This window comes from Cavia porcellus, unplaced genomic scaffold (genome assembly GCF_034190915.1).
Source record: "Cavia porcellus strain 051 isolate PalLab524CR breed Dunkin Hartley unplaced genomic scaffold, mCavPor4.1 scaffold_1, whole genome shotgun sequence".
NCBI classification, from domain to species: domain Eukaryota; kingdom Metazoa; phylum Chordata; class Mammalia; order Rodentia; family Caviidae; genus Cavia; species Cavia porcellus.
In genome coordinates this window covers 96332585-96355820 of record NW_026947484.1, presented here as the reverse complement: position 1 = coordinate 96355820, position 23236 = coordinate 96332585, and the positions used below count along the sequence as shown (strand labels likewise).

At 37.8% G+C, this 23236-nt stretch overlaps 2 protein-coding genes across 6 annotated transcripts in view; one reads left to right on the top strand and one right to left on the bottom strand.

Moving 5' to 3' along the window:
- LOC106025487 (endogenous retrovirus group K member 6 Gag polyprotein-like) overlaps positions 1-19352 on the bottom strand; it is a 33589-nt gene extending 14237 nt beyond the window's left edge. The window contains exons 1-4 of one of the 3 annotated variants that reach the window (XM_063251987.1): positions 19121-19255; positions 16907-18081; positions 10173-10258; positions 4948-5163 (exon numbers count right to left, since the gene is read on the bottom strand). The gene's annotated coding sequence lies outside the window, so the exon portion shown is untranslated. Of the gene's footprint in view, positions 1-368; positions 4547-4947; positions 5164-10172; positions 18082-19120 lie in introns of those variants that run through there. The other 2 variants (XR_010048443.1, XM_063251984.1) reach the window with 2 other exon arrangements.
- Positions 19236-23236, top strand: part of Klhl9 (kelch like family member 9) — a 56324-nt gene continuing 52323 nt past the window's right edge. For all 3 annotated transcript variants that reach the window (XM_005007755.4, XM_063251975.1, XM_063251968.1), the window contains exon 1: positions 19236-21693. In XM_005007755.4, coding sequence (XP_005007812.1) covers positions 19747-21600 — 1854 coding nt within the window. In that variant the 5' untranslated portion in view covers positions 19236-19746 and the 3' untranslated portion in view covers positions 21601-21693. The remainder of the gene's footprint in view (positions 21694-23236) is intronic.

Here is a 23236-nt window from a genome sequence, read left to right as displayed (position 1 = left end):
ACATAATAGCTAAAATTTATTTATATTTAGTATTTAGATATAGGATACAGCATGTATATAATACTAAGATAGTAAAATGAAGTTTTGAATAAATGAATCATTATACTCTTTCCCATTGCTTAGCTGTATCCTTCTGCTTTAATGAGAAAAACTCTGGGTCCCACTATCTGCCATCAGTTTAAATGCTTGTTTAATGTCAGTATACTTTTATAGTCGTTTTGGAATTGTAAATCAGTACCATTATGAGGAAATAAAACACATTATCAACTATAGTCCAGTATTTTGTACAGTTTTTGCCCTTATTCTTGCAAACTTCTCTCATTTTGGAGTTATATGACATATAAGTGGGATCATACAGTACGTGAACATTTTGCATGGACTTTTTGTAAGTAATGATGATTGAACCCAAGGCCTTCACAGTAAGTTACATTACCAACCCTTTTTATTTTGAAACAGGGCATTGCTAAGTCACTAAATTGCTCAGGATGGGCTTGAATTTATGAAACCTACCTTGGTTTCTCACAATCTTTGGTGATAGTTGTGTGCCATTATGCTTCCATGGACTTCTCTAATTCAGCAATATGCATTTAAGATGTCTCCATTTCACTGCCTATAGGTATAGCTTTATAGCTCATTCCTTTTTAATTCCTGAATAGTACCCATTCTAGAAATATGCTTTCATGTATAAAAGTCATTTTGTTGCATTCAAGTATTTAATGGCTATGCATCGTGCAGCCATAGCATTTTTTCTTTAACTTTTATTTTAAAGAGAATAAAACTAAGCAAAATAAAACAGAATAAAACCAATCAGAACAAAACAGCATAAGTGATACAGGATTTTAAAACAAGATAATAGGAAATCAAAAATGGTTACCATAGTGCCTCTTGTTTGTTTTCAGAAAAGTTTATCTTTAGATATATTAATGATCAAACAGAACATAATAGAACTAATAAAAACAAAACAATGAACACAATAAAGGACTTCAAAACAAGACAGGAGTCAATTCAAAATGGCTACCATAAAATATCTTGTTATCTTTGAAATAGCTGCCCATGATAAAATCAACCAACACAAAGCGGAATAAAACCCAACCAAACAAAACAATGAAAATGACACAGAACTTCAAAACAATAGAGAATTAACAATGGCTACCATCGTCAGAAGGAATTTTCCCCCATAGATGCTACACTGCATATTGCTGTCCTCTGAATAGATGGTCAGACTACTGGTTTTAGACCTGCAAAGTTAGTGCAACACTAAACACCAAAACCATTAAGTTGTATTTTACCTCAGTAGCTATCATCCCAGCTTGTTTCTCCAGATCAGCTGGATGTTTACAGGGGGTTTGGGGACACACACATTGGCTCTTCTTTCCCAGCCCACACACTGGAATAGGCTAGTGTCTGGTTCTCCCCTAGCAGCCCACACATGGCACAAACTCACAGGGAAGGCTTGGCTTCTTGTTCTCCTCTCTCACAGTCTACAAATGACACTGACTCATGGGAAAAGGCTCGTCTGGTTCTCCCCACCGCGGCCCATGCATGGCACCAACTGGCAGGGAAGGCTTGGAGCACTCTAGTTTTTCTGTGGACATACTTATTCAAACCAGTGGAGTAAATGGCTAAGGATGTAAATGTTCAATAATACAGTAAGACTGTATTTAGCTATATAAAAGCTCCAAAAGTGTCTTACAGTATGGCTATAACATTTTCACTCCACAGTCTGTGAGTTTCTGTTTTTCTGAATTTTCATGACTGTGAAGAATCATGGCTATTTTATCATTGTTTTTGGCTGCATTGCAGTTGATCAATGACTCTTAATTTTCTACCTTGTAAGATATGTATAGAATTATACATATGTCACTAGATGATATATAACTATTATGCCTTACAGAATGTCATATCTTCCCCTATCCAAACACATCAAAAGTCCCTTAAAAGTACTACACAAACATACATATTTTATTCTGATCCCCTTCACCACTAATATTGGTCAAGCTTTACATATTTGTTAATTAATTTTACCTGGTACGACTGTTTCTAGCAAAGCCAGAGGCACTAGACTCTGCCAAATAAAACATTATTCAGCCCTCAAACAATACTTGAGATAGATGGACAATAGAACCATCATGACCTGGTGAAAGTGTTTCTGAATGATGTTTATAGACACCTCCTTATATTAAAATCAAATATAAAAATCTATCTTCCATTCTGAATCAGCAGTCCTCTCTTGAACTTGCCCAGTGTTTTTCTGCAGTGCAACAATAAACTTTCAACTTTTCTATATTTCTTGACTATTGATGTTATTATGGTTTATGTCTAGATAGCCCCTCCAAGCCTAATTTAATCATGGAGGTGGCTAAGTCTAGCATTTGCCACTGTTTGTTGTTGTCTTGCACTGGAACTGGCAATGTGAATGGTGCAGCCGATCAGGGGCAGAACTGACATACGGTGTAAGGGTAGAAAGGAGGCATGGTTTTGCCTGGTTTGCCCTGTTTACTTTGCTGCTGCCACCATGAACGGCTGTCCCACAGCCATGCCACCCTGCCTTACAGTCAGCTGAGTATGGACTGAAACCTCCAAAAACTCTAACAAATAAACCTTGCCTTCCTTCATTTTGGGTGTTAAGTATTTTGTCTCAACAATGAATGAAAAAAGTAAAAGACAGCTGGCAAATTCTTTCTGCACCCATGACTCTGCTTCTAACATCCTATGTCAAGCATGACAACCACCATTTGTTGTTTTCAGACTTTTGGGGTGGTGGTATTTGAGCCATTCTAAGGTGGGGAGTTGCATTCCACTGTTGTTTAACATTGTGTTTCCCTAATTTCAAGTGATTAATCTTTTAGAATGCTTATTTGCTATTTGTATATCCTCTTTGATTAGTTGTCTGTTCAGTTCTTTTCCCATTAATTGAGGTGTTTATCTTCTTGCAGTATTATGCATTCTTTATATACTTGAGATACTCATCCTTCTAGATATGTTTTGCAAACAGTCTGTGGCTTGTTTCTTCCTTGTAATTCCAAACCTACTCATTTCTACTCTGCTCTATGTGCTGTGTTCTGATTCCATAAGTCAGATTCTCCTCAATAGACTGGTCCTATTCCATTATGATGCAATATACAAAGAATGACTGTAAGGTTTTGGGGGAGGAAAAGGAAGGAAACAGCTTTGTTTTAAATTTGTGTTACTGTCAGCTGCACTGCTGTCACTGGCAGTTGTGTTTTGCTTCCAGCATGTTTCTCAGTGGACCTCCTGGCTGACTTCCCTTATGGCTTAGCAATTCAGATACCAAAACATCTGCACAGAGCCGTCTTCTCTGAGACTTGAGGCCAGCTCTAAGAACTTCCTCCTCCAAGGTCCATAAATATCAGGATCAATGGGTGGAAAACCATGTGGATCTAAGCTTATATGCTGTGAAAACTCTGCATTTGTCTGCTTTGGTACTGTAGTTTATAGCAACAATATTTGTAATAGTTAGATTTTGGAAACAATCCTAATACCCAACTGAAGACTGGATTAAAAGGATGTGGTATTTTTATATAATGGAGCACTATTCAGCCAAAAAGAAGGACAGACTGGAAACTTTTACAGGTAAATGGATACAACTTTAGATGATATTCATAAGTGAAATAAGACTCCATGAGTAAACATCATATTGTCTTGTTTGTAGAGAAACTGAAAGAGTAAATAAGGTCTAACACAATAGATGTTATGAAGTGGAGCGAAATTATTTAAAAGGAAAAAGGAACTACAGTGGGTGAAAGGGGAAAGGACAGTAGGGAAAAGGGAAAAATGAAAGTTATATTATTAGTGTCTCACAGATTATTAAAAATGAAAGTTTGTGCTAATATCAATTGGAAAAATTTTTGTGCCTATGTCTTGTACCCTGAGCAACTACTTTAAAGATAACAACATATCGTATATTAACTATTGATATTCACCTGTTATTTTGTTACGATACTTTGTTTTAAATTTTTTCTATAAAATAAAAAAAATGGATAGTGAATTTCTTCAAGTCAGTGAAAAAGACATTAACATAACAAAACAACACATACTGGGGGCTTAACCAATAGAAATCTATTTTCTTAGATATGGAGACTAACTGTCCCAAGATCAATGTGTCAGCAGATGGTGATCACTCTTGAGGCTTCTCCTTGGCTTGCACATGGGCCTGGTCTCTGTCCTCACACAGCCTTTTCTCCGTGCTATATTCTCTTCCTCTTTCCATAAGGACACCACTGTTGAATTTAGTCCTCACCCTGGGTGCTTATTTTAACTTGCCTCCCTAAATGTCTAATCTCTAATTACTGTTCCCTTCTGAAGTCCTGGGCTTGGAACTTTAACGTATGACTTTGGGGAAGACATAATTCAGCCCATAGCATTACTGTAGAAAGAGGAAGAACAAAAGTTGCATGAGGAGAAACTTTAAGGAGCAGATCTTATGGTTTCTGGAGGGAAGTCTAGGAAACAAAAATGAAGATAGAGGCCAGAGAATGGAATGCTTGAGTGCATTATTGTATTGTTTCAGAAGGTAGAGCAGTTCCTAGGAAGAAACAAAGATCTGTGAGTCATCTTCTATGTCCCACAAAAAGTCGCTCAGCACCTCTAATCCTTTACCTCTGTTTGGATGAGTAGTTTTTGACCATGTGAGCATGAGAAAGTCCATTGTCCTTACAGAGTCATCATCTGAGTAACGCACATCTGTTATTTGTTACCCAGTTGATTACTCATGCTCCCTGAACTTCAAGTTGGGAAAATCAAATAAAATGATGAATGTAATATACCATATATAAAATATTATGCTTTATTATTCAATAACAGTTATATTTTAAATGTTTTTGTATAATTATTTATAATCACGTAATAAAGAGCAGATACTAGCTTCTCCATGCTGTGTGATAGGTAAGCACAAACCTCTCCATAGGATAAAGGTTGATTTTCTACCTGGAATGGGAGTAGAGGCGGTAAAAAGACTGAAGTAGTTAGAATTCACCCATCAAACTTAAATTTGTGTTTTCTCTTAGTGTCTTCTCCAGTACACAGGTGACTGCTGAGGCACTTTTCTCTATTTCATGGACACTTCTTGTTTATGACTTCACTTTTTTGGCTCTCATTTTTTCAGTAGTCATTCCTCTTGACCCTTCGATGGCACTAATGAAACTGCATGGATAGAGTGGAATACAAAGAATCATTTAGAACAAGTGACCATGTTGCTTCCAGTGGTCTGAGAAGTGGCTCAAGGTAACCCCAGAAAAACTGGACCCTCTTGATAAATTTCAGAACCTGTCAGTGATCTACGAGCTAGCTGTGGGTCCTGAAGATGTTCCATGCTCCTACGCAGCATGCTATGGTCACAGAGGGACTCTCAATCCTGATAGGCCAATGGTCTGTATTAAGTACCAAATCCTGCTTATCATGAGGACTAGCTGCAAGAAGTCCCTAAAATGGGTTTAGTGGGTCTGAGACCCTCTCTGAAGGCACTGTCTTCATGCCCAGAGACATGTTCACCATGGAGCCTCCCAAGGCGCATGTACACATACTCTCTTACCAGGATGGAAGTCCATCTCACCTCAACAGTGCTCTTACTCAGTCACCAGGAGGGGAAACTTAAGGCATGCAGCTTGGGAGAGAAGCAGGTGTTGGAGTACCAAGATGTGACAATAGAGACACCCTCATCCTTTCCCATCCATGAGGTCATTCTCTTCTTTCATCTTTCCCAGTCCTTTCCTACTCACTCAAATTTCAATACTCTCTGCTTCATTTTTCTGCAGTCACTGTATGGCCTAAGAATAGTGCACTCTGAACTGTCCCCACATCGAGGACCGTGGGACCCATATGTTCTGCAGTGATGTCACTGAGCGCAGCCCTATGTAGATCCTCAGTTAGGTGCTTCATTTTCCAAAGGTGATCACCAGCAGAGGAAAATCATTTTTTAGTGTGTTTCAAAATGAATGTAGCAGATCTTCAAGTATTACCTACCACAGTCTTAGACTCTGACATTACCAATCTCATCAATATTCACTGCCTTCCATCAAAACTCACCCAGTTCCATGACCATGGTACAATAACACTTTTATAACATGTAAAAAATCAGTTTCAAATTTTAAAAAATCCTGTCTCTGAACCTCTTTAGATCTAGGTTTATGCAATTTTTACATTACTAGCATTGAACCAGGTCCCTTCTTATGGTGAGAGAATGACCTGAGTGTTACTTGACAATAGAGGAGATTTCTTCCCTAAACTTGTAAACAATATACTTTCCTCTAGCTTTCAGTTTTGCTAATTTCTTGCATTGCTTCATCTTCTCTTTGGCCACTTCTGTTGGGAGGAAAGACATGAGAACTTGCTCTGCTTTACCAACCCACTATATCTCATGTCCACAGTTTTCAACAAAGGACTAAGGGGCTTACACACATTCATGCCTTGTGCCACTTGGAGCTTTCTACCCCTTACATTGGGTACAGACATGAAAGAAAAGTAGATAGACAGCCTAACATTTTCACATGAAATAGGGAGGTAAAAATACCCACTCTGTACTTGCTGAGCTCCTTAATCACCTGCAAAAGCACTGAGCTAAGAGTTCTGTGCCCCCTAGACCAGAGATGATGAATCTATGACATGCACGCCACAGCAGAGTCCTCTTTGCCAATGCGAGCCAAGTTGCCCCAGAATCGCCTCAGGAGCTAGCATCCAGGATTAACTGCAGTTTGGGTTCTTGGTCTCTAAAAGGTTGTGATCACTGATCTAGACCGTGTCAAATGGCAAGGGGCAAGATGTGGGGATCACCTACCTATTTGCTGTGGGGGCACTGACCAGGGGTAGGTATATTATGGACATGCAAAGGTAAGGAACTTTTGGAGCCACATGCCCAAAATTTCTTGAATATATGCTTAGAGATTAAAAAGACAGTCTACAGGGCCACAAGTCCAAGCATGATCAAAATATACTGCCTCAAGGAATGAAGTGCTGGCCTTCATCCTCCCCATGCTCCTATTTATTATTTCGATTGGCCCTAATGTCATGTAACGGACCAACGTGACCTTCCTCTCTTTCCCCTTACTCCTATAAGAACTCCTGCAACAATATCCTTCCATTGTTCTTTATTCTTCCTTCCAAGTTCTATCAATAAAAAGCCATAGACTCTCTCATGCTGAGGGGTATCAGTTAAAGGCAGTCCCTCTAGACCTCCCTGTAGTTCAAACTGGATATTGACTCTGAGTAACCTTTCATTCTTTGTGTTGTGCCATGATGGTGAACTGAAACAATGTTCACCAAGGCTGAGAAATGGGTAGCGGTGTCCACTTCCCAGTTTCATTAGGAAGTGAATGGAGTCCTGGGTTCAGGAGAAAGTTGTGCCTCCAGACTTAAAATCAACCCTTCTGAACTCAGGGCCTCACTACCCTAAAATCGTTCTACTTCTGGGATGTGTATAGTTTCTTTCATTTTACTATTTCTAGGTGCTCAATGAGGAATTTTTAACTCTGTGAGTCCTAACTGACGAAATCCATGCTCAGACCACATAATGTCCAAGGTAATAAGGCAGCAGAGTGGTGGACTGAATGATCCAGAATACAGGCTGGGGTCTTTGCTAGAATTTCTACTTTCATAGGAATGAAGTGTTTGCCTAGATATTTACTTCTATTTCCACTGGCAATGACAAAGTAATGCATTTTAAAGTGAAGTTAACTAGGATAGTGGTGTGGCAACCACTGTCACATTCTCTAATTCTCATTTTATTCTATAAGCCATTGCCAGTTCTCGAAAAGAGCTAATCACCCCTTTAAATTGCCCAAATCCAAGCTCATAGGATACCTGATTGCTATGGTTTATATCTAAATGTGCCCATAAAACCTCATATGAGCACAAAGGGACCTGGGGGAGGTGACTGGATCACAGGGACACTACCCTAATTAGTAAGTAGCTAACCACACTGTCAGGAGATGGGCCACTGGAGGCAGGGCCTGGAAGAGTACATTTCCCTCCCAGGATCCTCTCCTGCTCAACTGTCACAAGACAAGCAGCTTTCTTCTACTGTGTGCCCCTGCTAGGATGTCCTATCTGGCAACCAGCAGACTATGGACTGAAATCTCTACAAATTGTGAGCTGAATCTCACCTTTAGATTGTAAGTTTGAGTGAGTATTGTGTCTCAGCAACAAGAAAATGACCAAGACACATCTCCCTCTGAACACAAGAGCACCATTCTCATTTAGAAAAACAAATTATACACAATCATTTTGTATGAGAAGCAGCGATCATCCTTTCCAAAGGACAGGGCCTTATTAGAACAACTGATGTTCTGAAAATGCAATAAAACATATTTATGAGGGAAATTTTCCTTTCAGGAGAGTAAAGAGGATCTTCTAGTTCATTGGTAAGGCCACTCCACTAGACAAAACCTAGAGCAGAGTTAAGAACAAACTGATGAGCCTATGAAGGGACGCAGACTCCTTGGGGAGCATTAAGATGCAATTCAATGGAATCAAGGGGCTGGAGCACAGTGACTCACTTCCACACCGCTCTCTGTAGGTTAGTCATATGTAGTCTTTAAATTATCCACTTGCTTACTGCTTAGGAACCTGTGAGGATCTGGGATGATCTTGCATGCCTGTAATCCCAGCATTAGGGAGGCTGAGTACGGAATGTACTCAGTTTGAGTCTCACCTGAGCAACTTGGCAAGAACTTGCCTCAAAGGAAGAAATAAAATAGAACAGCTGAGGATGTAGCTCAGTGGTAGAACCCCTCTGAATTTGATCACCAGTACCACATAACTAAGTAAGTAAAAAAAAAAATAGACTGTATAGCTCACCAACCAATTTTTTCATCGAGAAGTCTGAAGGGGAGTCTGAAAACTGGCCTTGCTTAAGTGCCTCAGTGATGCTCTGTTATCTGCTTGGTGAAATGCACTGAAGGCCTAGTCTCATTCAGGTCCCAAATCACATAAGACCCTATGATTTTTGGAAGAAGAAAGTATTCTCGATGGGAACTAGATGGTAATTTTTTTCTATCTCTGCTTTTTCATATTAGCACAGTTCAAAAGGTCATTTGTATTATTAAAGAGGTTATGAATAGACACTATGCAGAGATTTTTACAACTCCAAGTGCCTTGTACCACAAGACAATACCTGCTTGAAAAAGACCCAAGCCAATTTCATCCTATACATGACTCTGGTGCTCTTGTCATGTGGATGAAGGAAATCAAGACTGTTATCATACCAACTGATGGCAGAAAAGAATGCTGTGAATAACAAAATATTAAGGCACTGAAGGACAGGACATTGGATTCAGTGATGATAAAATCATCCAGTAACATCCCTTTGAGAAGGATAAATTCTTGGTAAATGAAGAGTCTTGGGGGCCAGTATAACTATAATCCATCATAAAACATGGTCAAATAATGCTCTACCTGTTCATGAAATGTGCTGTAGTTCTCAATCATGGAAGTTCTGGAACCCAGAACAATGGATTTACCCACAAAAATGGATTTTACTTGTCCACACTAACTTTTCTTTAAAATGGCGCCCACTCTGCCAATAAACTGGCTTTTTGAAAGAATATCCAAGAGTCTCTGATGTGCTTTAATGAGACAATACCCATTAAATTATTCACTGATGTCTGTTCTGAGGTGAATCAGAAGTCTCTCTTTCAAGGTATTTTCACCTTGCAGGGACAAAATAGAACAGGAACATGTCGCTAATTCTGATACAGGATGATTAATTCTCTAAAACAGCTGTTAAAGAGGCTCTCAGCACTCAGCATTGTGAATTAAGAACTGTACCAAGGAATTAGAGTTCAGGAAAGATGTAACAATTAGCTGCGTTTTTCACAGGGGGTGATTGAGAAATGTCCTAGCAGATATGGAGTAAGATTGCTCTTTTAATACTGAGTCAGATGGAAAGGGATGTTGCTACACTGAATATATTTCCTTTTTTTTTTTTTTTTTTTTTTTTTTTTTGTACTGGGGACCGAATTCACCACCTCACACTTGCTAGGCTGGTGCTTCTGCTGCTGCGCCAAATTGTGGCCCTCTTAAGTGCCCTCTTAAAGGTAACTAGTTTAGCTCAGTAGCATAAATGCTTGCCTGGCAAGAACAAGGTCGTGAATTCAACCCCTAATATCAAAACAAAACAAAAATGTAAGATTATGCACAAAATTTCTTGGCATTTTTACCTTCAGGTTGTCAGGCCCTATCTACTTTCTAGTGTCACAGCAGGTGGAGGGGCCATTCATCAGCAGTCTCGCTTCAGAACAGAAGGCTGGAAAAAGAAAACACATTGGTTCCTTCTCTTTTCATAGCTACTCATGCCCCAAAGGTGCCACACCCTGTGTAAAGTTGAAGACTCATTCTCTTTGCACCAAAGACATGAGTCACACTGTTGGGGTTAAATTTTGACAGGGAAGAGTCTCTTTTTAGTTCTAGAGGAAAGTTCCAAGCAACACATCTCCCCTCGTGCAAAGGTCAAAAGCCTGTTGCCATACACTTGTTCCTGCAAACACTTGGCACCAGGAGCCCTTTTCCTGTGAGGGCCTTAATAGCTCACACAGCTGCTGGTCCAGCTGTTTCTTTTAAGCCACATGAGCTGCCTTATGTTCCAAAAATATTCAACATAACAAGGGAGTTTTCTTGTTGCAAGTTTTAGCAAAACATTAAAGTATCACTCACTCTCTATTTTCTATCTGCATCTATCTGGGAAACCTTTAAGCCAGAAAATAAGCTGCAGGTGTGGTAACAGAACCACACAAGTAAGGAGATTGAATGCAGAGGCTGCCCTAGGAATTACTACACTGGAGAAGAAACTACTACAGTGTAGAAGGGAACAGATCCAGCAAAGCAGGCAAAGATGCCAGAAGTGTGCCAGGGTCCAGAAAAGCAGAATACAGTATGTCTCTCCTATGCCAGCCTAAAAGATTCCTTAAAACTTCAGATACTAATTTAAGCCACTGTGCTCACTAAATATAAGTCAAATATACCTTAGTATGATGCATACTTATTTTTAGTCTTTAAGTTTCTTGCCAGAACTCAGCTAATTCTTGTGAGTCATTCAGCTATAAAGGAAATTGGTACAGTTTCAAACTATTGTATAGAAAAAAATTTAAGTCTTACATAGATCTACATTTGGAAAATGAAGTATCTTCCTCTTATTAATTTTGCTGAAGGAACTAAACTATATGTTTTACAAGATCCTTTACCAGCTCTACAGCGTAAATATTCTAACCTCATCTTCCATTTTAGAAAACTAAGGTTCAGTTGTGTTGCCTGGGAGAACAGGTGTTCCCTGCAAGGATCCCACATAGTATATTGTAGGTTTTTTTTTAATATAACAGATTGCTGTTATTGCTTTGCAGAATTTACTTCCTTTTTCTCTTTGGCCTTGTCATTTTCATGGATACATCCGTATTGATTTTGGATAGGGGTTGGGGGAAGGAAGTACTGGGACTTGAACCCATGGCCTTAGCACTAAACTACATACATAGTATTTTTCTCTCTTTTTTAAAATTTTGAGACAGGGCCTTACTAAGTCGTTAAGTTGTCCAACCTGGGTCTTTCTGTTTTAGCTTCCCAGAGTGAAAAGAAATTCTTTGATCCAGTTCCACTTTTTATCAGATGAAAAAAATTCCCGAAGTATTTGTATTTATTACAGTATGGTTCTTTTTGAATCCATGAAATTTCATGAGTTCTATAAATCAATGTTGAGGCAAGCCATGCAGAGCCCAGGAAAAATCAGATAGCACATCCTGAGAATCTGCCATGCTGGGACTGGGAGGAGCCAGATCCCTGGTACCGATAAAAATGAAAAAGACAAAAAAAAAAAAAAGAAGCCAACTAAGCAGCCCTTCTGGTAAGCTGCACAGGCTATGCCGGGCCCAGGAAGAGAAAAATCAGATAGCACCTCCCACAAGCTTACCAGCACAGGGGCTGAGAATCATCAACTACTGCCTCCCCACCTCCAGCAAACAGCTGGTTTGGACAACAGGCTAAGTTGATAGCAACTGAGGTATGAAAAGCAACTGAATGTTTGTATTGTTAAGTTGACTTTGCAGGCTGGGGCCAGTGGTCTGAGCACCTATTGAAAGGATGACAGTATGCAGTATAGCAAATATGAGGGGTTTCCTTCTATGTTTTTGAAGTCCAGTATCATTCTGCTTTGTTTTGTTCTTATTGTTTTGCTTTATTTGCTATTCTGTTTGGATTGTTTTTATTCTGTTTTGTTTTGGTTTGATTTTGTTATATTTGATGGAATGGACAACTACTGGGAAGATAATGATATTCTATGGTAGTCATTGTTGCTTTCCTTTTATCCTGCTTTGAAGTTCTGTATCAATTTCACTGCTTTGTTTTGACTTGATTTATTGTTTTGTTTTGTTGGCTTTTGTTATCTTTAAAATAAAATTTTAGAAAATCAATGTTTACTATCACAGCACAATTCCAGAATTAATCAGGTAAAAATATTAAAAGACTACAACAAGAAAAAGTCTTATAATATCTAGCACTGCCAGAAAAGAAACTGTGTATAAGGTAGCAACAGCAGAAAACCAACGACAGTAAGAAAAATTAAAGTACCAGAAGATTAAAGACAGTATTGGCCCTGGGATGGTTGTGCCAGAGAGAGAAGTTTAAATTCATGCTTTGCCCTTCCTCAATTGCCCCAGGACTGTGGTGTAAACGAGAGGACTGTAAGTTCCCCTTCTTCCTTCTTCCACTGCATCAGAACCACAGAGGAATGTAAGTTCATGCCCCTTCCTTCCTGTGCTGCCCCTGTACTGCAGTGCCAGTAAAGAGGAGACATCTAGCGAAACACACACCTCCTAGAAAGCCTCAACATCAGTGATAAGGCTACTTAGCATTAGAGACTAAAAGTATCAATAAAGAAAACAAAACAGAAAACAAAAATCACAAGACAAAGAAGGAAAATATGGTCCCAAATGCCCACGCACCCAGGGGAAGTCCAGAACACAAAGAGACAGAGGAAAGATGAAGCCAACAAACAGCTGAAATCATAGCAGCAGAAGTGGAAAAACAAATGGAAGAGGCCACAGAAAAAATAATTTCCAAGGTGCAAAAAGAAATGACAATTAACATAAAAGACACTGACAGAAGACACAGATAAACAAATAGAGGAACTCAGGAAAACAATGGAAAACATGAATGCCAAACATAGATAAGAAATGGAATCAGTGAAACAGATCTAAACAGAAATGCAAGAGATTAGAAACTCCACTGAATGAAGGCAAGAGGAAAGTACAGAATATCACATCTAAAAGATAGGAATGTGACTAGAATAGCGACAAGGAAAAGAAAGATATCTTAAAAATTGCAAGAGACCACAAAAAAATCAACCAACAGCTACAGGACGACGCAAACAAGAACAGCATAAGTTTGATTGGAATCAGTGAGAAGTTGGAGATAGCCCAAAAACTATTAAAAACTTCTTCACAGAAATAATGGCAGAAAACTTTTCAAACATGGATAAAGAATTTAACATAAAAAATGAAGCATACAGAACTTCAAATAAAGCCATTACCAAAATAAATCTATACCAAGACATATAATAATCAAGATTCCAGAAATTCAGCACTACAACAAAATATTAAAAGCAACTAGACAAAAGAAATATATCACCTATATTCTGATGGGAAAACCCATCAGAATCACAGCGATGCCTCAACACAAACCCTCAAATCAAGAAAAGCTTTGAGTGAAGTATTTTAAGCCCCTAAGGAAAATAATCTACAATCCAGATTGATGTACCCCCTCAAAACTAACTTTCTAAATTGTTGAAGAAATAAGATACTTCCATGACAAAGAACAACATACAAAATTTATGACCACCAAACCAGCTCTACAGAATGCTCTGAAAGACATATTAGAAAAAGACAATAAAGACCATAAACACAGGAACATCAATAGAAAGAAGCCATGAAGCAAGACAAGGAAGTAAACAGAGCAGAAAGACAAGGAACAAACAACAAGAGAACAACACGAACAAGAAAAGCCAAAACATATCAGTTATACCTATCAATGTAAATGGTCTCGACTCACCAATCAAAAGAAACAGACTGGCACAATAGATCAAGAAGTAAGATCCAACAATATTCTGCATTCAAGAAACATATTTCACCCCAAAAAGAAATTCAGAGCCTAAAAGTCAAAGGATGGAAAATAATTCTTGCCATGGGAACCCAGAAAAAAGTGAAGATTATGACACTATTTGCAGACAATGTGAAAGAAGGTCACCACATATTTGTTAAGAGAAAACTCGAGGAAGAAGAAATAACAATCCTAAGTATTTATGCACCAAATACAGGTTAACCCAACTACATAAAACAAGTATTAACTGATATGAAAACCCAAATAAGCAATAACACAATGGTAGTGGAGAACCTCAGTACCCTGTTCTCATAAATGGATAGATCAACTACACAAAATGTCAACAAAGAAATATTAGAATTAAACCAAAGCTGTGAACAAATGGACTTGGTAGATGTCTACAAAGTGTTCCACCCCAAAACATCAGAATACACATTCTTTTCAGCTGCACATGGGACCTTCTCAAAAACGGACCATATATGATAAAACAAGTTTAAATAAATGTAGAGGAAATCATCCCATGCATAACATCTGACCATAGCACATGAAAGTGGAAAACAATAACAAAGGAAATCACAAAAACTACTTTAGCATAAGTAAATTAAACAACACCCTTCTAAACAACCAATGGGTCAGAAATTAAAGATGAAATTAAACTGTATATACAATTAAACAATAATGCCCATATAACATACCAAATTTTATGGGCAGCAATGAAAGCAGTCCTATGAGGGAAATTTATAGTGATAAATTCACACATCAGGAAAACAGCATGAGCACAAATAAACAACATAATGTTGAACCTCAAACTTCTAGAAAATTAAGAAAAATCAAACCCAAAGCTCGTAGGAAGAAAGACTTTACAAAGAGCAGAAAGGACATAATACAAATAATCAATAAATTAAAAGTTGATTCTTCAAAAGAATAAACAAAATTAATAAACCATTAGTCAAAGTCATCAAAAAGAGAAAGGAAAAAAACATTAATTCAAGCAATTAAGAATGAAAAGGGAGAAATCACAAATCTCACAGAAATTCAGGAGATCATCAATACTTACTATGAGAATTTTTATTCTAATAAGATGGAAAACACAAAAGAAATAGATTCCTAAACATAACTTAATTGCTAAAACTAAATCAAGAAGATATAAAATTTTAAATAAACCAATATCAGTCAATGAAATTGAAAATGTAATTAAAAATTTATCACCAAAGAAAAGCCCAGGTCCTGATGCATTCACTGCTCAATTCTATAAGAAACTCAGAGAAGAACTAACGCCACTAATACTGAAACTCTTTAAAGAAACTGAAAGGGAAGTGGTACTTCTAAAGTGATTCCTAGAAGCAAGTATTTCTCTGATTCCAAAACTAGAGAAGAACCCAACCAAGAAAGAAAACTATAGGCCAGTCTCCCTAATGAACACTAATGCAGAAATCCTTAAGAAAATACTGGCAAAGAGAATGCAGCAAATCAATAAGAAGATTATATATTATGACCAAGAAGGATTAATCCCAGGAATGCAGAGATGGCTCAACATATGCAAATTAATAAATGTAATACACCATATTAACAGACCCAAAAACAAAATTCATACGTTCATCTCAATAGATGAAGTCAAAGCACCTGACAAAGTCCATGATAAAAACCTCTTCTGGAGAAAACCTTCCAGAAAATTGGAATAAAAGGTCTTTATCTTAATCTGATAAAAGCCATGTATAACAAACCAACATCTAACATCATATTAAATGATCAAAAACTGAAAGCTTTCACTCTAAAATCAGGAACATTACCACCACTCCTATTCAATGTAGTTTTGGAATCATTGGCCAGAACAATGAGACAAGAGAAAAAATAGATAGAAAAGGAAGAAGTTAAATTATATCACTTATAGGTGACATGATACTCTACATAGAAGACTCCAAAAACTACTGACAAACCTGTAAATTTAATATCCAAATTCAGTAGTGTAATAGGATACAAAGTCATCATTCGACGCTCAATAGCATTCCTGGACACAAGCAACGAACCTCACAGAGAGACAGATTAGGGAAAGCACACACCCTTCACAATAGCATTTAAAAAAAATGAAACACTTAAGAATGAATCTAACGAAGGATGTAAAAGATCTCCACAGTGAAAATTACCATATATTAAAAAAAAAGTTTGAAGAAGATACCAGAAAATGGAGAGATATCTGTTGTTCATGGATAGGAAAAACAAACATAATGAAAATGATCATACTGACAAATTTTTATAAATTTTTAATACAAACCCAATCAAAATACCACTAGCATACTTTGCAGATCTAGAGAAAACATTCCTAAAATTCATTTGGATTTCAGAAAACACCTAGAATAGAAAAAAGCATCTCTGGCCAACAAAGGCAAGCCACGGGGCATCAAAATCCCAGATCTGAAATTATATTACAAAGTTACTGTGATTAAATCAGCATGGTATTGGCAAAAAAGCACAAGTCTGAGGATCAGTGGAACAGAACAGATGATATAGACACAACTCCAAACACACTCAGCCACCTTATCTTTGGCAAAGGAGCCAAACATGTTCACTAGAAGATAGCCTGTTTAATAAATGGTGCTAGAAAAAGTGGCTTTCCAATGCCTAGGACTAAACCTAGACCCATGTCTATCACTATGCACTAAAGTCAAAGAGTATAAAAGATGTAAATATTAAAACAGGACATCAAATTTACTAGAAGAGAATATATGTTGAAATCTCAAAGACACAGGTGTAGGCAGAGACTTCATGAACAAAATCCAGACTGTAACAGAATTAGTACAAAGAATCAACAACTTACCATTTTGGTACCCTTTTCAAGTTCCTCATTGTCTATCCTTTACTAACAATGTGAAGGTCCCCAAGACTCAGTTTTCATCCTTTTTCTCACCCTCTGCTTGATTTCTACAAGATTTCATTCATTTCTAAACCTTCAGAAACAGATATAGCTGATTTCCCAGCTAATATCTCCAGTTATAGTAGGCTTTATGTTCTAAAACTGATTGTCAAGGCTGAATCTTCAAATTCTCCTTTCCTGTGATAGAAAACACTTTTTTTAGGCCTATGATGTTAGCATATAAGTAAAATTATTTTATTTTAATTAATATTTTCATAATTCCTTCCAAAAGGAGAAAAGTTCCCCAATAGGACATTTATAAAAGATCTGAAACTGTGAAAGCCATCACAGAAAAGTGTTATGTATAATGTGAGTTAAATCAATGAAAAATTGAATGTTCATTCTTCACTTGATGGCCTTATTAAAAATATGTACAAAAACATTAAAACATTAAAAAGAATAACTTTTAAAATATAACAGTGAACACTATGAAATTGCACAATGTAAACAAGATATTGTATATGTAAAAGTGCTAAAATAATAACTATATTAGAATAGAAAGTTAAGCATATAAGCAATTAACAATCCTATTTATTATGGACTGATATACTAAGAACTGAATGATTGCTTTAACACAGTTGCATAACACCACCACCAAGTGTTGTGACAAATTTGATTCAATTAATTTCATAATTAAGGCAGAAAAAAAATCTTTGAAATGACCAAATGTGAGTGTATGAAGTGTCCCTGATAATCACTAATAATCAATTCTGGTTCCTCCGCTATTGATTGTATTTGCAATTATATAGTAATAAAAAATTTTAAAATTTCCTGATTTCTTGTTCTAACAACTTCACACATACGATAGCTCTATTCTTTCTTTTCCAGATAGAGACTGATTTCTTGAAAGTACCTCTTCACACCCAATATGGGGCAGATACTACTCAACTGAATCCTGTAACCCCCACTTCCTTTGCCAAACAGATTTTCAGGACTTCCCAGTGTTGACAGTCCAGAGAATTTCTCCAGGGCAGTCTCATTCCATTTAACTCCTTGTGCTTATGGAGGCTTCGAATCTGCTGGAGTATCTTGTGGAGGACAGCGGTGGTTTAAGCCTTCTGGACCTTGCTGCCATCCACCTGAAACAACAATTGTAAACAGATTAAATGTCCATCCTTTAGAGAACTATAACAACTGATGACACATTCGTTCAGGGAGCAATAACATTTTTTAAAAATATAAGTAAGATCTATAATACACTTATAGTGAAGATCTTTAGGTACAAAAGAATGATGGAAAATTCTGTGTATGGTATGGTACCTTTTAGTTAAAAATAAAGTGTATTTTAAAAATAAAAATTTTTCCTTAGCTTGGATATTTATAAAGGAACTGGAAGGATTTAAAAGACAATAACTACTTAAACATGTTAAGACAATTTGGATGAAGTTGTGTCACCGAACTAGTAATTAAAGCGATGCAAACCAAAATATCCACTTAGAAAAAAATACCACTATAGGGGAACACACAAACATTATAGACGGCAATGCTTCAGACATACTGGCTTGAATATGTTACCAAACACTACCCAAAGCAAGGTAAAAGTTTTGTGCCCTGGATTCTATAAGTTTATATTCTATAAAGCAATAGAGGGCAAGAAGGTATATAGCTATGGGGAAATAACAGACATACTGTACAGTGACTAGAAACTTGTGTAACCATTTAAAAAGCAGCGAATATAAAAGCATGAAAAATTATTTATGACAGCACTGCACTGCACTGCAAGCCAAAACTTCAGAATGTGCAATTTAAATACTGTACCATGGTCATAACTTAGTAGATACAAATAGCATTTTAAAAATAATTTTTAAAAATTGAAACTATGAACCAAAGTTTTAATTGAGGCTTCCACTAATTAAATTGAGTGACATAAAAACTATAAAGTCATTTACGGTTAGAAAAAAAGCATTTTCCTACGACCTTCTGTGTCAGGTTTCTACCAAATTTATAGAAAAACTGCATTTTCTTGTTATTTAAAGGCAGTAGCCAGGAAGTGGAAACATTATAGAAAAATCATGTACCGTGCAAACTTTATACTAAAAGTGCAGCATAAAGCACACATACACTCCCTCCAGCCTAACCTCGCCCACACCGCGGAAGAAAGTACTAGTGGGTACCCACCAGGAGCCACTCATTCGCCCCAACGCCCTCCCGCCCAGTACGCGAGAGCAAGGCCAGGCACCTGCGCAGGCGCAGTAGTCGCCTAGCCGCTCCTAGCCCGGGGGATCCTGGGACTAGTCTTTTCCGGAAGAACTGGCTTGGCGGTCAGCACCCGGCTGGTGTTCCAAGCCCAGGCCCTGGCTCAGGCCGGTGTTCCAGAACCTCACTGGAAGATAGGCTGGAGGCCGCGACGACACTCTGGTAACCGCGGAAGGCGCGGTAGGCGCGGGTTGAGGTGCTGGGACTCATCGCGGAGCGAGCCGCGGGACTGGGGGACGTGGCGGCTCCTCCTCCGTGGCCCGGAGCGGAACTGCTGAAGGAGCGGCAGCGCAGGCCCGACGAGGTGAACCGGGTTACTTAACTGCCTTCAGCAACCTAATAAGCTGATTTGAGGTCTCCAGCCCTTTGTGGCCTGCTACAGAACAGTTTTAAGTGGATGATTGGTGTTTCTTGAGGGGTGCCGCAGCGACTGCTTGCCCTTGATAAGAAAAGCAAGCTGTCTTGCTTTTCGGACAGCCTCGTTTCCTGTGAACCCATCAGGTTAGAACTCCTTTCTCCAGCATACGACTCAAAAGGAAAGCTTTCACATGAAAGTGTCTCTTGGTAACGGCGATATGGGCGTCTCTGCCCACTTGCAGCCTTGTAAGGCAGGAACTACAAGATTTTTTACCAGCAATACTCATAGTTCGGTGGTATTGCAAGGCTTTGATCAGCTAAGAATAGAAGGATTGCTCTGTGATGTGACCCTGGTACCCGGTGATGGAGATGAAATCTTCCCTGTTCACCGAGCTATGATGGCGTCTGCCAGTGATTATTTCAAGGCTATGTTCACAGGTGGAATGAAAGAACAAGATTTAATGTGCATTAAGCTTCATGGGGTGAACAAAGTTGGTCTGAAGAAAATAATTGATTTTATATATACTGCAAAACTGTCTCTTAATATGGACAATCTTCAGGACACACTAGAAGCTGCCAGCTTTTTACAAATTTTGCCTGTTTTGGACTTCTGCAAAGTATTTCTTATATCAGGAGTCTCTTTGGATAACTGTGTTGAGGTTGGACGAATTGCTAACACGTATAATCTCATAGAAGTAGATAAATATGTTAATAATTTCATCCTAAAGAACTTTCCTGCTTTATTGAGTACTGGGGAGTTTCTAAAACTTCCTTTTGAACGGCTTGCCTTTGTGCTTTCCAGTAATAGTCTTAAGCATTGTACTGAACTTGAACTCTTCAAGGCTGCCTGCCGTTGGCTGAGACTGGAAGACCCTCGGATGGATTATGCAGCAAAATTAATGAAGAATATTCGATTTCCACTGATGACACCACAAGACCTCATCAATTATGTGCAGACAGTTGATTTCATGAGAACAGACAATACCTGTGTGAATTTGCTTTTGGAAGCTAGCAATTACCAAATGATGCCTTATATGCAGCCAGTGATGCAGTCAGACAGAACTGCTATTCGATCTGATTCTACTCACTTGGTTACATTAGGAGGAGTTTTGAGGCAGCAGCTGGTTGTTAGTAAAGAATTACGGATGTATGATGAAAGAGCTCAAGAGTGGAGAGCCTTAGCCCCTATGGATGCTCCTCGTTACCAGCATGGCATTGCTGTCATTGGAAACTTCCTTTATGTAGTTGGTGGTCAGAGTAATTATGATACAAAAGGAAAAACTGCTGTTGATACAGTTTTCAGATTTGATCCTCGGTATAATAAATGGATGCAGGTAGCATCGTTAAATGAAAAGCGCACATTCTTCCACTTGAGTGCCCTCAAAGGACATTTATATGCAGTTGGTGGGCGCAGTGCAGCTGGTGAACTGGCCACAGTAGAATGTTACAATCCAAGAATGAATGAATGGAGCTATGTTGCAAAAATGAGTGAACCCCACTATGGGCATGCTGGAACAGTGTATGGAGGCTTAATGTATATTTCTGGAGGAATTACCCACGACACTTTTCAAAATGAGCTTATGTGTTTTGATCCAGATACAGACAAATGGACACAGAAGGCTCCAATGACTACAGTCAGAGGTCTGCATTGCATGTGTACAGTTGGAGATAAGCTCTATGTCATTGGTGGCAACCATTTCAGAGGAACAAGTGATTATGATGATGTTCTAAGCTGTGAATACTATTCACCAACCCTTGACCAATGGACACCAATTGCTGCTATGTTAAGAGGTCAAAGTGATGTTGGAGTTGCTGTCTTTGAAAACAAAATCTATGTTGTTGGTGGATATTCGTGGAATAACCGTTGTATGGTAGAAATTGTCCAGAAGTATGACCCAGAAAAAGATGAGTGGCATAAGGTTTTTGATCTTCCAGAGTCACTTGGTGGCATTCGAGCTTGTACCCTCACTGTTTTTCCACCTGAAGAAAACCCTGGCTCACCTTCTAGAGAATCACCTCTTTCAGCACCTTCAGATCATTCTTAGGTCTGAAGTATAGTATCTTTACAGCAGGACATGGATAAATTCATGCTTCCCTTCAGTGGTATCTTGTGATTGATACAGTTATTACACAAAAAGGTAACTTATGTTATTTGTCTTGTTGGGCTTAGTATGTTTATCGTATGGTTAACAAGTGCATTCTGAAAATGTATTCAGCTATTTTAATGAAAAAGTTATGTAGAAAAATGTTTAGATATCTTTGTGGTGTTACATAGCAAAATTGTAGGTGACTGGATAATTATGTCTATTATTTCAAAGTTGAAAATTTTTATTTGACTAAACAGCAACAAAGGAGGCTCCCTGCTCTAATCTGAAAAAATAAAAAGTTGTCAAGTATTAATAGCTGCCTCCCTCCTGGAGTGTTTCACATATCTGTCAGCTATTTTGGTTGTGTAGCTGCACTCAGAATAAACCCAAGTCAGGATTTAGATTCTCTAGAGGAAAAAAAAATAAAACTATGTACACACAGTACAAATGCACACACACACACGTACTTGTGTATAAATATATGTAACATTTTAAAATTGATTAGCATTCCAACTGTAGTAGAATTTTTAATTTTTCTTCCACAGAACAGCAGTTTCTATTTAAATAGAAATACAGTATCAGAAAATAAATGTTTATATAGTCATGTAGAATTTAGATAGCTAAGGGTAACAGTACATAAGTGGACAACCAGATTTGTCATTTGTCTAAATTGTTCCTTCTGATGAAGTTTAACATTACATTTTTCTGCTTGTACATTGTTTTTTGTAGTATCATTTTTTGTAGTATTGTTTGTGTACAGATTATTTAGCGAAGTTCAAGTTTCAGAGAATTGTTTATACTCAGTGAATTTTGTTTTAGACCTTTTTGTTTAGTATCATTTATGATATGAAAAAGACAAATATTCTGAACAAAGCTATAGGATTTTAAGTTCAAGCTCAGAATTTAAACATCCTGACATGATTATTTTGTATTTGGGGTTGATTGCCCTGGTGCTGTTCCAGCCCATGTACATGCTGAGTTTAGTAATCTGCCTCAAGGCTTAATCTGAGCAAGAAGGAGATACATGCTTTTTGTATCAAATCAGAAAAATGTTCTTTCAGCCATCTCAAGGACAGGACCAACTTCAGATTCCCTAAGAAGCCAGCTGCAGAAAGCTTTATGAAGTAAATCATCAGCTTCTTCAATACCAAGGGCATACCTATGAGTTGAGAATTACATGGGGGAAATTTTATAGTGACCTTACTAGCAAATGGAAATTATAGGAGTCTTCTGTAATGACCAGTTTTGAAGAGGTGCTTGTCAACAGTGTAAGTCAAGAATTCCTACTATCCACAATCCCATAATAAAACTCAGGAACTGAGAGGCAAAAGGAATTGGCTTCTAGGGATCTGAACCTTACTGCCCATACGAGTGTTGATTCATTTTAATCCTTTTTATGATTTCTGCATTGGCAGGAATTTTCATACTTTCTATGTTTTTTTAATGATTCAGCTTTTTTATTACTAAAAATAGTACATTTGAGTACATTTAGAAAATAGAAAAAGTAGAAACTGCTAATAACTTTGTGTACTGAATAAGCAAGAAATGGCATTCCAGTCATTTTAATTATTAGTGAGACTGAACATTGTGTATT